The 15,524-nt window shown below is 36.5% G+C and overlaps 1 protein-coding gene across 3 annotated transcripts in view; it reads right to left on the bottom strand.

The window, feature by feature from the left end:
- Window positions 1–626: 626 nt before the first annotated feature.
- LOC139949665 (diacylglycerol kinase theta-like) overlaps window positions 627–15,524 on the bottom strand; it is a 98,744-nt gene continuing 83,846 nt past the window's right edge. For all 3 annotated transcript variants that reach the window (XM_071948123.1, XM_071948125.1, XM_071948124.1), the window contains 4 exons: window positions 14,073–14,228; window positions 12,336–12,504; window positions 11,908–12,006; window positions 627–10,919 (listed from right to left, as the gene is read on the bottom strand). In XM_071948123.1, the coding sequence (XP_071804224.1) occupies window positions 10,776–10,919; window positions 11,908–12,006; window positions 12,336–12,504; window positions 14,073–14,228 (568 nt within the window). In that variant the 3' untranslated portion in view covers window positions 627–10,775. The remainder of the gene's footprint in view (window positions 10,920–11,907; window positions 12,007–12,335; window positions 12,505–14,072; window positions 14,229–15,524) is intronic.

Raw genomic sequence — 15,524 nt, 5'->3', positions numbered from 1 at the left:
TGTATGAACATTTTTAAATGAAAAATAAAGTGGTAAACATCATTCAAAAAGGGTATTTTTAAACTATCAGTGTATGTTAATATTATACCTTGCACGTTCAAGCTGCTGTGTACAAACCTATATATTGACAAATTCACCAAAAGTGATCATCAAAATTTTAGCCCAGTTATTTCGAGATGTCCCTGCTTTTGTTAACCACTGAACGCTGGGGTAATAGAAGTTTATCCGCAACCTTGGAAGACATTTTTTTTTTCTGAAATAGCAGAATCAGTTTTTGTTTGGAATATCATTGCCACAATGAAACCCCATTTGAACAGAGTAAAAACAACAAACGTTCTCAAAAATTTCTGTTGGCTTTTCAAAAATATATAAGATCCTTTAACCCTGAATTGCAAAAAAATCTTTCTGTACGCCATGGCAATAATCTGCCATGGTATGCTGGAATCTCCAACCAAGAGTGCACACAAATCTAAATTCTATCACAGACAATATTGGCATATATACACGTCTTCTAGCGCTAAATGGTGAAACAGCACACTGTGCGCCTTTTAGGTGACACAGTGTTCCGAGGCTTACCGTACTTTTCAACTAATAAAAAAAAACACCTATTAACAACACGCTTTAAAGTTAAAACCATAGAATTCATTTATTCGAAAGTGCATTCAATTGAACCACAACCCTGATATTATGTCATAGGTCAAAGGTAACAGATTTTACGTCATACCGTTATTATTATACAATAGTCTATGGTACATTCAAACATTGTACAGTACGTACCTGTGTGGTTCTACATACTCCAATTACTGACGTAACAGTGTCTGTCAACTTCTGGTCCAATCGCTTTTTATTTTTTTATTCTCCGTTCAAGTCAAAACAGTTTGAATTTCTAGACACTGCGTTTAAGAGGAATGAATGAGTATACAACTAGGTACCCTTTACATCAGAACTAAACCACTTTATCAAGAAGGAGGTCGCTTCAAGACAAGACGCAAATTTCTTCAGCTAAACCCCCGTTCGTTACCACAAGTTATTTTTAGTTATCACAAGTAGGCTTACCATAGTCCATGTTATCACTAGTCGTCTGTAGTAACTGCTAGTTATCCCTAGCAATCGCTAGTTATCTCTTGCAATCACTACTTAACCACTAGTTAGTGTTACTTATCACTAAACATCACTGGTTCTCACCAGCTGTATCTAGTTATTACTACTTATCCTTTATAGTAACCACCAGCTAAAACTAGTCATAACTTGTCACTCAGTTAACACTGGTTAACTAACACTCATTAGTTAGTTGCCACAGGTTTTTACCAGCCACAATTAGTCATCACCAGTTACCAGTTTAAGTAAATCATTGATTCAAGACAAGTAACCACTAGTTAACACCGGTTGCAGCTAGTTAAACTAGTTATCCTTTACAGTTATCACTAGTTAAGATTAGTAATCACTTGTCACTAGTTAACAATAGTTATACAGCCCTCATCATGCAGTGGTCGTTAGATCTTTAAACATCATTTCTCCTCAGTCAGGTTTTGTAATAGAGATAGAATACTTTACTGTACAAGTAGTTTTTCACAAGTCAATAATTTTGTGCGCGTCACGACTAAATCGTTTCTTGGCCAATCAATAATCAATACAAACGATTATCTACTGTTTAAATATCGGAAACTCTAACGGTCGGAGCGTAGCATTTAACAAAGAACGCGGATGCATGTGGAACAGGGTTCTGAAATACAAACATGAAATCAACGCAATTAGTTGGAAATGACGGACAGACAAACAGATAGACTGAATAACACACAAACAGATGAACAAACAAACAAACCACAAGTAAACTTGCGAACGTTCAAACAGAACAAGGCATTCCAATTCTGAATGCTATGGCTTGGTATGGTTAGTACCCCGAAAACACTAGGATGTGACTCAAGAATTTGATGAGATTTTCACTTGTTGTGCGTGTGGCATGTCCGCTAAGAATTGAGGTGCAAGCATTCTTTCTAAAGAATGGAAAACCAACATTCCTAACAGACCAGAAAACAAAAACAGGAGTCAAAAACAAGAACAGGAATCATAAAGGATATTGCGCCACGGCACCTTGGAAACCATAACATGGTGCTATGTAAAAGGAGTATCTCATAATTTAAACGTAGTCCTACATACCTTGCAGGAAATACTGTATGCCTTTAGCGTCACTGAGTGACGGATATGCACGCTATATAAAACACCAGTAATTATAAACAGTAGACAAATAAAAAGCAAACAAGGAGGTTTGTGTACCAGACTACCTTATGCATATGCCATGCAATCTTTTACATCTCTTAAATATCAAATCAGCTAAAAATATATGTTGCCTTCCCCGTTAAATATTTGTTACAATTTATTTCAAATAATGCTCTCCTAACGCCCACAAAAACCTGCTCATGATGTTATGTCACTGGTGAAAAAAACCGAACCACAACCAAAACGTTTGATTTTCATTTCTACCATAGAGGCCTTCATTATTGTGGTAGCACAAACAATTCGTAACATTTCACAAATCATTTTCACTGATAGGAGGAACTAGGTCGGACACACTGGTGGCACATTTACCATAAAAATAATGTGTGGTCGTCTAGCCTTTGAGAAAGACTCTGCTAGTTCGAAATGTCATAGCATTAATAATTTTTTGCAAGTGCAATGTCCTTTTGGTTGGTAAGCAGTTTGCAACAGCTAGTTCTCTTTGCTGAGTTATTTATTAAAGGCACTGGACACTATTGGTAATTGTCAAAGACCAGTCTTCTAATTTGGTGTATCTCAACATATGCATAAAATAACAAACCTGTGAAAATTTGAGCTCAATTGGTCGTCGTTGCGAGATTAACTATGAAAGTAAAAACACCCTTGTCACACAAAGTTGTGTGCTTTCAGATGTTTGATTTCGAGACCCTCAAAAATCTAATTCTGAGGTCTCAAAATCAAATTTGTGGAAATTTACTTCTTTCTCATAAAAAAACTCGACTTCAGAGGGAGCCGTTTCTCACAATGTTTTATACTATCAACCTCTCCCCATTACTCGTTACCAAGTAAGGTTTTATGCTAATAATTATTTTGAGTAATTACCAATAGTGTCCACTGCCTTTAATTTAAAATTTTTACAAGGCATATTAGGAAAAGGTAGTATGGTACATAAACCCTTTAACAAGTTGACACAGACTTCCAATGTACACCAACAGACAAACAAGGGATCATCAAATGGACTTAAAATTGAAAAACCACAAATCCAGTTTTTCGTTAAAATGCTATGCTCCTTTTAGAACCTTCAAATAATTATATATGGAATAATATTCACAACCTTTTTTTTTGTTATAATTATTATCATTATTATTATACAACATTTTGATTGTGTGGCCGACAAAGCCGTTAAAATCCACTTAAGAGTCAGTCACCAGTAAAGGTCAATTACCAGTATTGAATACTTTAACAATTATAGTTATTATAACAAATACAGAAATGTCAACGGTAAAGTCAAAACAGCACTAGCAATCGAATATTCAAATTCGATTCTACAAATGTCAAAGTCGAAACAATTCTAGTATCGAATAATCAGTATCGAATATTTTTTTTTTCTCTAAGTACGCTTTTTTTTTTTTTTTTTTTGTTGTTATTATAATATAATTACACTAACTATATAGGACTTCCCTTGTGAGAAAAAACGCCTTATAGAATAGAAGATAAAGTCATAGTAATATTTTCTTTGCAATATCTAATAATATTTACAATTGCAATTATTATTATTCAGTATAGATTATTATACACATTGTGATAGAAGCTGCAGTATAGTTCAACTAAAATCTGATAGTATTATCCACCTGATGTAGTTATAATTTAGCCAAAAAAGATACAACTTATAACATAAATATATCAAGAATACAACATAGCAGTAGATATTTTCTGTTGATAATATATTTTCTCAGATTTGATGATCTAGTTTTAATCAGACTGGATTAAGCATTAGATTCTCTTTGTTTTAAAAGTTTATTGTATTTTTGTTAGGGGGTTTTCTACGGATGTATATCTTTTTTTTTAAACATCATATACTCAGTACTTTCGAACTCAGGTTGGATTTGAACCAACAAAATTTCATAAAATGTGTAAGCAACCGTTTTGTGCTTACGGCTCCCTTAGCAAAATTTCTATTTCATAAAGCTGTTTACCGTAAGCAAGGGTAAATGCTCGCTAACCCGTGTTACGCACCAGGGCCCAATTTCATAGAGCTGCTAAGCATGAAAATTTACTTATCATAACATCTCTTCCTTGATAAAAACAGGATTAATCACCACATTTCCATTTGTTGCATATTGCTTGTTACTGGTATTCAGCTGTTGTTTGCTTATCCTGAAATTCACGTGTAAATTTGGCCGGTATATAGTCCTTTTTTTATCAAGGAAGAAACTTCATGCTAAGCAAATTTTTGTGCTTAGCAGCTCTATGACGTAACAATGCAAATCCATGGTGAACCAGCATGACCGCCTAGATACTTTCTGCTTACTTGAGAAATCATGGTGAAATACGTTTACGCATATGCACATTTTTCTGCTATATTATAAGCACCAAAATTTGCTTATGGATAAACAGCTTTATGAAATTAGGCCCTGGTCAGGTCCAATCCTGCAACCAGTTGTGGGTACTGCAGAATTTGTATAAATTGTATAGACGATGTGACCTATGTTTACATGCGAGCCGCCCTCTGTTGACAAAACACTGTTTACGTCATGTTTCGCCGGGAAAAAAGACGGTAGTCATGGTAAGATTGCATACACTTTCTAGCTGGCTGCCAAAACACAAAGGTTTTGCCCGGCGGAATGCGCGCGAATCATGTTATGGTTTTCGAGTGACGTCCGAGGTCACATCGTCTATAATTTTATAGAAGTTATTGAGCAGAGTACAGGAGCCTCAGGGGGATTCAAACCGTAATCCTACCATATTCTAAAACAGAGGCAAGCTTGTTACTTCAGACAGGCAACATAAGCAATCACTTCACCCCTCAACATTGCCTTGGTGTCCCTTAAAATGTTTGCTTTTGCCAGGTCTCAGGAATCCAAACAACAGGCATTTGTGGACGCTGCTTTATAACATCATATGTTTTGGACATATCCTAATTTAATTTCCACATTCATTGAATTTGAAAAAACAAAATGCAAAATCCTACTTATTTCTTATGAGATTTAAGAATGTGTAAAAAAAAATTCAAATAGAAATGTCACCCAATTTTGTTTTTTTTAGTTTCACAAAAAAAATAATGGTACTTTCTTGGGTCATTTAGAAAATAATTTTGATTTACTTGTCTCTGTTTTTGGTTTAAAAGAAGAAAAAAAACAATACAAAAAAACAGATTGGAACAAAATGTGTTTTTTTTTTAAATAGATTTCCAGAATATGGTAAATCTGGTTGGTTTCAGATGCCATGATAAGTGTACAAAGATAAGGAAGGGGAGGATACCAGTTAGTTATAAAGTATCAATAGCTAGAGTGTACATGTATTTCGTTGGTTATTTCCTAATAAAATATAAATCTTTAAAAAACAAAATGGGGAGAATTCCATAAAGCCTGTAAGCAACCATTTTCTGCTTATGGATCAGCGCTTAACCAAATTCTTATTACATAATCACTGCTTAATGTAAGCGAAAGGCACGCTATGCCCGTAGGGTTTTGTAAGCAGATTTCCTTGAGCATTTATGAAATACTCTTGTGCTCACATAACACTATTTTCTCTTCCAGGAAAATTTTGCTTACATGTTTTTATATGAAATAGGGCCCATATCTAATTCTGGAAACTTGCTAAGATTTTTATTGCACAAAATCAAGCGTTTGCGTAAAGTAACGTAATAAAACCAAAACACACACAACAAGGTTTCGAGTATAAAAAAACAAAACGCACTTTCACGAGAAAGACACAAACAGTGGTAAAACAAATAAGTAATATGACAATGAAATTAAAAAGAACATGAAAACATGACGTGGACAATACAAACATGTTCAGCTATTTGTTGTAAACTTTGCAACCAATTAAACCCCAAACCCCAAGAGAAAAAAAAAATGAACAAAACCAAAAATTTATTTGAACTTAAATATTGCAAACATTCAAGTTTGTAAACAACCAGGATAACTGAGAGAGAACTGAATTACTTTAAGTAACCTTGATGAAAGTCAGAGAACTGAGAAACAAGGGGAACCTGAGCTATTTCTAAGAGTTTTCTAAGAATTATTGAGAATTTTCTTTTAATGCTGCTGATAAAACATAAAACAATATTTCTTTTTACAGGTAACTAGTTGTTTAATAACACAAAATTGTGAAGTCTCTATATCTAAGGTGTAGCTAGCTTTTCGTGCATCCATCATAGGTAGGAAAGAACGCGAGTTCCAGGATTTTCAAATTAATTGGAAAGAAAAAAAACCCTATCTTTTAGGTATGCCACTGCCAATCAACTCATTATGGTTATCTTTCTCACGTTCCCTTTGTACACAATGATAAAAACAGCTGTAATTGTCAAATGTAAAAAAGGAACCAGACTAGTGGCTTAGTCATCAGGGTGTGTGGGTTTGAATCCTGGTCATGACACTTGTGTCCCACGTCAAGACACTTTACTATAATTGATTCACTTCTTGCAGGGGTAAAGTGGAACCTTAGAGGGCAGAGATGGTTCTTGTGATTGATTTAGCTTAGTGCGCTACATACTTGGCAGCACAGGCTGTATACTCCTCAGGAGCCGAGATCAGGCCTGTAATGCTACGTTTTTGAAAGGGCAAGGGCACTTAGACATTTTCTCCTTGGTTAATAAAGGGCAACCTATGAGAACATTGAGAGTTTCTACTGGAGCATTTCAAGGGCACCAAGACAATGACCAGGGGCATGGACAATCACCTCTGTTGCCTCTATCAAGTATCAGGCCTACAAGAAGGTTTAAGGAATGAAATAATTGGTCCAGTGACTAAGGGGTAATAATATTTGACTGCCAAGAACAGCGTCGCTGCATGATGCACTTAAGAGTGTAGCATTGCCTACCTATGATGGATGCATCTCTAAAATGTTTCAGACCAGATAGTTTTGTTTGTTTTAATTTATTCACCATGTTATTTTGGAACTACAAAGCTCCCTTGCTTTTCTGGTTGATAATTTTTGTTTCCAAATCGGATACGATTTCTGATGTACTTGAGACAGAAGTAAATTTCAGTTTTTAAATCTCTCATGTGACAAAGTTTACATTTCTGTGAGAGGGCAGTGTTACTTTATCTTGAATTATTCATTCCTGTCCACCATCTAAACTAGATTTCAATGGCAACCATATGAAATGTATCCAATTTTTCACAAGATTTCAGGAAACAGTTTTTCAATTTCTTCACAGTGTTTCCAGGACAGTGAGAAATATTTTCTGTCCCAACTCTGTTTTAAAAGCAACTGCTAGTGTGAAATAAATTTTCACAATGAGAGTGTGAAATATTTCCATAATTTTCACAAGGTTTTGTGAAAACAGTCATTAATTTCAGTTCATTTTTTCTCAGTTAATGCTGTTAAGACTCAATGCTAGTTTTGAAACAAACTCAAAGCATTTGAACAAATGTTTCACAAAGAGAGTGTGAAACATTTCCATGATTTTCACAAGATTTTGTGAAAACAGTGTGATAAATTTCAGTTATTTTCTCTCAGTTAATGCTGCTAAGTCGAAATGCTGTTCTGAAACACTTCAAAAATTGCAAACTAAATTTTCACCAAGAGAGTGTGAAACATTTCCGTAATTTTCACAAGGTTTTGTGAAAATAGTGTGATTAGTGTCAGTTTCTCTCAGTTAAATGCTGGTGAGTCACAACACTGCTCTGAAACAACTGACTAAAATATGGAAAGACTAGGATAAACCACCATGCAGCAACAAAATTATTACTTTTTTTCTCTTTTTTTTTGAGTAAGACCAGCTCCTCAAAGTAATTAAAAAGTATTAACCATATAATTTACGATTTGTTTTATATCTACAGGGAAGAAAATAAAATCAAATTGAGTAAACATTTGTTGACAAATTTATAACATTATTTAATTTTTGTTGTTTGTAAATGTACAATTACTAAATGTGCATGTAACAGTAACTTATAAAACAAATGTTTTGAATAATCAGTGTCTCATTCACCATTGTTTTTGTTTGTTGTTGCATAAAATGCTTAAAGTCCATTTTATAGTCCACGTTTCTGTTCCGTGTATAACTAACCCCGAGCGTCAATAGTTTAAAAACAAGAAAAAAAGGCAAAATCGTCACAGAATGCTAAACGGTCGGTTAGTTAAAATTTAAAATTCTTAATCCTGAAGTCCCCCTAAAAACAATCCACAAAAAAAAAAGCAAAATGTACAAAATACGTGTCAATTAAAAGTCAGTAACTATCAGTGTCTAGAGCCTGCATAAGGTGCAACAAATGGATAAACTTTAAAACGTTTAAATCAAGTATATTTGGTGCTGTTATATATTAGTACTTTCATGGAAAATTCTACATGCATGTAAGTAACAAGGCTGTCTCCAAGCTAGTTTAAAAACATCTGGTGCAGCATGGAGCTCTTTGAGTCCATTGATAACCACCATTCTTCCAATATTAAAAAAAAAAAAATGTTTAATAATAAAAAAATCCCTCTAAACAATTTTTTGACGGTAAGACGTCAAAATCATTCAAATATCGAATAAGTTCATCTCTCCACTAATGTATGAAACACACTGGACCTTAAGAGCTTTTTGTGTCCCGCAGACAAAAACCCCCACCAAGAACTCAAGTGAGATTCGAACCTGAGCAGATTGTCTCAACTGCTAGACAGCCAGCTGGCCTGGTGACAAGGGGTTCGTTCGACCGCTACATTTATTAGTGGGTATAATAAATAACAGCATATGCAAACAGACGGCCACAAATGGCTACTAAATTTGACCCAACTCCAAACAGCCGTCATCAAAATCCAAAGACGGCCACAAACGGCTGCTAAATTTAACCCAACTCCAAATCCAGCCAAAACTTTGCACTTTAGAAAATTGAAACCAAATCATATTTCTCCCAGACATTTTTTACCCCAGAAGGAATATGTAAATTAACTTATAAATAAGTATGAATAATTTAAACCTGTCACTGATTTTTTTTTTGAAAACAAAAGTTCTCTCCATGCATGTGGCAATAAGCTGTAAAGGCAGCGAAAACCTAGTGTGAAAACACCAAGTACAAAAAATACAGTCATTAAAAAAAAACAATAAAAAAACCTCAATCTTCTTGATCGAATCGTTCTTTTAAAATTCTATAAAACAGTAATCACTCTTATCTCCTGTACTAACACTATCCATTTTGTTTACAGAGAATTATTGTAAATTTTTTCACATGAATATCATTGTATAACTTTATTTCCAATGGCAACGCTTCACAACCGTTCCAAATTTACACATTGCACAAAAATGGCAGTTTTTGTTTGTTTGTTTCGTAGCAGTCGGATTACCGTGGTAACCATTTCTCCATATGAAAGGTCATCTGGTACAACCCAGATGACTTGGCAACCTGCTAAGCAACTGTCGCTAAGTGTTCTTGAAAAAGAACAAAATCTGATTTCTCACAAAATATCATTTCCTGCTAAAGAATACAGATAGGGTCTCAAGAATGCAGGAATTTAAAACGGACAAAGTGGAACCAAATTCCTCTTATACCTCTTGAATTTTTGTTACATCTAACTTCCAGACCCGAACCTATCCAGCCAAACATCCATGCATGGCATGGGGCCAGAAATACCACCTTTATACATTGTATGAGTCAAATTTCTTTGGAGTTTAGAATGGATTAAAAAAAATGCAAAATGGTGTTAGCATTAACGACAACCTCAGCAGCCAGGCAAAAAATGTTACTTAACAAATTTAATTGCTAAGCAAATGTTTGCAGGGAGCAAGACATGGACACTACAATGTTGGCAACCTGTTTTATCTTTGTCTTTGTCTTTGTGCTTAGCATAGATTGTATGCTAAGTGAAATTGGCTTCCCAGAGGTCCTGGTGTAACAAGGAAGGCTTGAAGCACCATTGGAGACAAATGGGGGCTCGACTCGAAACAATGAGCTAAGACTGATCTTAAGATGTTTATAGATCTTAATTGCTAAGCAAAGTGTGATGTCACAATACACATCACTACAACGATGCAGACAACTCATCTTAAGATGAATCTTAGTGCTCTTTCAAATCCATCTGGACTTTCGACACCTAAAGTAGGATTCCATGCTTGGCTTTAGGATTCAGCACTCCATGCGTCAGCACTCCACGCGTCATAGATTTGATGTCACGAAAAAACTGTTCCATTGGCGTAATAGTGCCAGGGCGAACACCGCGTGCCTGAGGACCTTACGATATTCACAGCAGTCCAAAAATCTCCAAGAAGGGATGCCAGAACACCATGTAACTGCAGACCTTACATTATTTATGGCAGACTAAAAATCTCTCAGAAGGATCGCCGGAATGCGCACAAACAATTGTCCATCTTTTTGCACGAGCATGGTGGTTGCTGTACCACTCCCTTTTCTCCGTCTGCTTTCGTTTCGGTCATTTGAGTTTACAGACACAACATAGTTCTATGAGGTAGGGTACACTCAACAGTTTGTTTTAAAATTGGAAAGTATGAGTTAGGGATTCAATGAAGATGAAGCAAAATCGTCGGTCTGGAGAAACATCATGAGGGGTAAAGTTGGCAGAAGAAAAAAAAGAAACTTTTGTTGGTTTTTTTTGTCGGTAATTATTTGGGGTAACGATTCTCAAACCTGGCTCCCTTCGTCGCTCTTCATTGCAACGAGTCGGGCTTGTTCTCGTCGTGGGCTCGTCTGGCCGTCGTTGCTGTTGAGGGCAGGCTCCGTGTTCCTACGCTTGATCTTGGACTTGGACTTCTTCAACATGGTCGCCTAGTCAAATGAAAACAAGTTTGAAAACAAAGTTAACAGCTGGCTCCAAGATATTAGCCCTTTTCAAGTTGTATCTGTTAGCCCGGTGGAAAACAGCCAAGGGAAGGCCCCGGGAGTTCGGTCAACCCAGCAACTTATTCACACTGTTCCCGCCTAAGTCCCTATTTTAAGGGGTTCCAGTTGCACATTTCAAGAAAACCCCAGGGTTTTACCGCTTACCCCTACTCCAGAGCAGGGGGGGGGGGCTACTCCCTGGGGTATGCCCATTTGCTGGGGTAGATCAGGAGTAAAGCGATTCCAGTGTGAAAGCAAGTGTGAAAGTGCTGGCCATTATTCCCAGGGGTTGCCTGTGGGGAATAGAGTAGTGTGAAAAGGGGCTTTTGATTGGGTTATTTGTAAATCAAAAAGTTTCAAACAGGAACAAAGATTTTCCAAAATTTATCAAAAGATTTTCCAAAGAGCAGTATTAGAAATCACAATAGGGTTTCTAAAGAGCAGTATTAGAAATCACAATAGGGTTGTCGGTTCAAATCCTGCCTGGGAAGCCCATGGATTTTTCTCTGCAAGACTAAAAGAGAACAGAGTATACAGTGCTGAAAGGAACTTTACAGAATTGGTAAGAAACAAAAATCGTGAAGATCACAGATTTACATCAAACTTACATGGTCTAATGATGATGATAGTTGAAAATATACCTTTAAATATTTCTGTCTGAAATGTCAGATTTGATGAGAAATAAATTAATGAATTTCGCGTTATTGCTCAGTGAGCATTACATTCAAATTGTGTTATCGGTTTTTCACTATTTTCTCGTGACCCAGATGTCCGATCGATCTCAAACTTCCAAAGGTTTGTCAGTTTACAGGCATGTATATGGTGGATTACATAAAGTGTTTTACACTGCAAGCAACTGGTTTGTTAGCAAAAACCAAATCTGTAATGTTCCTATAACAATCATTAGCCAAAGGCAATATTTGTTTTCCTTTACCTGTAGTGCGGATCGACACACAACCACCTGACCTGCTAACTGCATCCATGGCTCCCCGTCCACCTGCACAGGCATGTCAGTGTTAAGCCATATACGGATCTGTGAACCAGGGAAAGAGGTACGAGGCCATTAATAGTCAATAAAGACTAAGAGTTTAAAAATATTGAATGTCCTAACAGTGCCAAACTAAAATTTCAGTTTTAGATGTTGGAGGAAACCACCAGAGAATTGTTCAAAGGAAAAACTCACGCAGTCACGTAGGGACTGAAAACCCATCCACCTGGTGCCCCCCAGTGGAATTCGAACCAGGGTCCTAGAGGTGGAAGGCGAGGCAAGACACCACTACACCAACCTGACCACCTGATTTGCAGATACCAGCATGGAAATAGTTTGTGCAAGAATTACTTGACTAAATTATCTCGGCTTACATTTGCCCCCTGGGCGAGTCGAATCCCTGTGCGTAGCCCGCTCTGTATCTGCCCAAGGTGCACCACGCCAGTCACACCCACTAGCTCCAACAGTCCGTCATCGTGACGACACTTCTTAAAGATTGTATCCTGACTGTCCACACCCCAGGGGTCAGCTCCGCCACCCCAACTACAAGATACAAGAAGAGAGAAGCACTCAACAAGGGGCAGTTTTCATGGTCAAATGTAATGTGAGTAACTGCAGGGCTCAAATTTTGGAGAAAAATACAGAAAACTACAGGGCTTGTTACTAAAAACTGTTTTTTTTTAAACAAGTACTAAGAATGTTAGAGAAGATTTATCTCATTTGTCACTAAATGTAGAATTGATAGGTACCATGTTTTCTAGCGGACCTATAAAGCCAGCATTTGAACACGATATTACACGCTAGTTCATGAGTGTCATGAAATTTTCTTATGATCCCCAAGAAAAATACGTGAGCATCCAAATGTGAAAAGCTTTTCTTCTTGGAGATTGCCTGGAACTGGTTGCCTGTAAATTACCTCGCGTGTCGTGGCGCTAAGACTACAACATCCAGATGACTATGCTCTAAATCATTCTGAATACGAAAACATATTATAACCTAAAGTAGTAGTCCCAGCCGATTGTCTACCTTCTGCCTAGGTAGTAGTTAAAAAGCAGGACATTTCTTTTCAGAACTATGAAGTCTCCCAAAATCCGAAAATCTACTCCGCGGTAGTAGAATTTATAGCAAGACAGTTCTCTAAAGAACAAAATCTACCTGGCAAGAAACACACACATGGTGTTACCGCAAACCAAATATATATTGATACCTCACCACGCAATGCCTCAAATCATATATACTATCCACACAGTTTCACATGAGCTGTTGGAACAGCAAGTACCAAGAGAAGATTTATCAAGTTTTTTTTATGGATAATACTTAAATTCTCAACCAAAAAGATCACATTTTCCTAAAGCCGGCTACATCCTGTAAATTACTTCCTGTGCAAAGCACTAGGACTACAACATCCAGATGACTATGTTCTAAATCATTCCGAACAGGAAACAATATTATAATCATTATTGGCGTGTCATGGCCTAGCGGTTAAGAGCACCGGATTCGAGCTCTGATGTTTGATCAGCAGAGTGTGGGTTCGAGTCCCCATCTTGACCCTGTGTCCTTTAGCAAGATACTTAACCATGATTGCTTTTTAAAGACACTGGACATTATTGGTAATTGTCAAAGACCAGTCTCCTCACTTGATGTATCTCAACATGTGCATAAAATAAAAAAACTGTGAAAATTTGAGCTCAACTGTTGGATAACTATGAAAGAAAAAAACACCCTTGTCTCACGAAGTTGTGTGCTTTCAGATGCTTGATTTCGAGACCTCAAAATCTAATTCTGAGGTCTTGAAATCAAATTCATGGAAAATTACTTCTTTCTCGAAAAACTTTGTTACTTCAGAGGAAGCCGTTTCTCACAATGTTTTATACTATCAACCTCTCCCCATTACTCGTTACCAAGTAAGGTTTTATGCTTATAATTATTTCGAGTAATTACCAATAGTGTCCACTGCATTTTAAGATGGGGAGGTAGTGCTTTCTGCTCTAATGGATGATAACTAAGCCTACATCCAAGAGAAGGTGGCAACGGTCCCTGAAAAAGTAGTTAAATGAAGCCCAAACCTTGAATTCGACTTGCATAAACAAAATTAATAAATTATTTTATACCTTGAGATATTGAGAATGAGTATTCCTTCAATGGTTGGGAGTTCAATCTGTCTGCCATCTACCTCTACTCTCAACTCCTTCTGTAACTCCTTGCAAGATGTCCTCCTACCGAGCTTCCTCATACCAAGGCGAAAGTAAACTCCTTTATTATGCAACCTTACAAGAAAGAAGACAAGTTTCAAGTTTATTTATTTGTCCACGGTATCAAGATCAGTCTATAATACATGTAAACATTAGCAAATATTACTACAATCTTTAAATAGAAAGAGATATTCAAAATTAAATTTACAAAGATTATGCAAGAAGCCTATTTAGAAGCAGAGCTTTTAAGCATGGGCCCCGACAGGCTCGCTCATTGAACACTAGGAGCCCTAAGAGAACAGCAAATGACACGTCACGAGGCATGGGCTCAATGAGCATGGTGGAAATAAGATACAGAAGAGTTTGCGGTAACACCATGTAATGACTGTCTCTAATAAGTAGGATTTGAAACTTTGCATGGTGGAAATAAGATATAGAAGAGTTTGCGGTAACACCATGTAATGACTGTCTCTAAAGCTGTATTTAACCTACATGTATACAGAAGAACATACCTAAACAAAAAACACAATACACAAGGATAACTGGGAAGGGCTCAACAAAAAGTTGCTTGTCGCACAACCCACTTCCCGTACAGGGCTGTTGAGTGAACAAAAAATATTTTTGTAATTTGTTTTATATGTGGTTTAAGAATTCTTTAGGGTCTACATTTTCACATTAAATAGAAACTTTGTTTTTGGTTGAGTAAGGTGAATAAGACATGTTCCTTTTGATCATCCCTTAGACATGAATAGGTGATGTTTTTATTAAACGGGCTGTTTCCCCCAAGTATGGGTTTTTCAGATTATGACATAATCTATTTTTCAAAAGGTCATAAGTTTGGAACCAAACATCACACAAGTGTATTAGATGTCAAAATTAAGCTGGTGTGTTGCTCTTTTCAGCCATGTATAAAACCAAATAAGTTAATTTTCCCCCTTGTGACTCATTTTCACAGAGCCCATCACAATTGAACACTGGGGGAAAAGTAATAAGGAATCAACCAAATTGAACAGTAAAGACCGATGACCCACGCAGACTCATCAACAGGGAAAAATCAAATTCAAATTATGACTATTTAAAGGTTTTACAGATCAACTGCTACTTAACTAAATCAATTCACTCTTCTATCATGCTCTGACTCATCAGAGATGACAATTGAAGAGCAAGCTCTAACTTGATCAAACTAGCTCTAACTGGATCAATCCGGTTACCACCTATTTAAAAACAAATATCAATGACTATTTTAAACTGATTCTGTAAACCAGTCTGCTCCAGACCCATCCAGTTCAAACTTCAATCTATCACAGTTGAAAAGTAGATTAAAGAAAGCGGACCAGTCAAAACTAACTGCAACTGGATCCATCCGGTTTT

Source organism: Asterias amurensis, chromosome 17 (genome assembly GCF_032118995.1).
Source record: "Asterias amurensis chromosome 17, ASM3211899v1".
NCBI lineage: Eukaryota > Metazoa > Echinodermata > Asteroidea > Forcipulatida > Asteriidae > Asterias > Asterias amurensis.
This window is presented reverse-complemented; position numbering and strand designations above follow the sequence as displayed.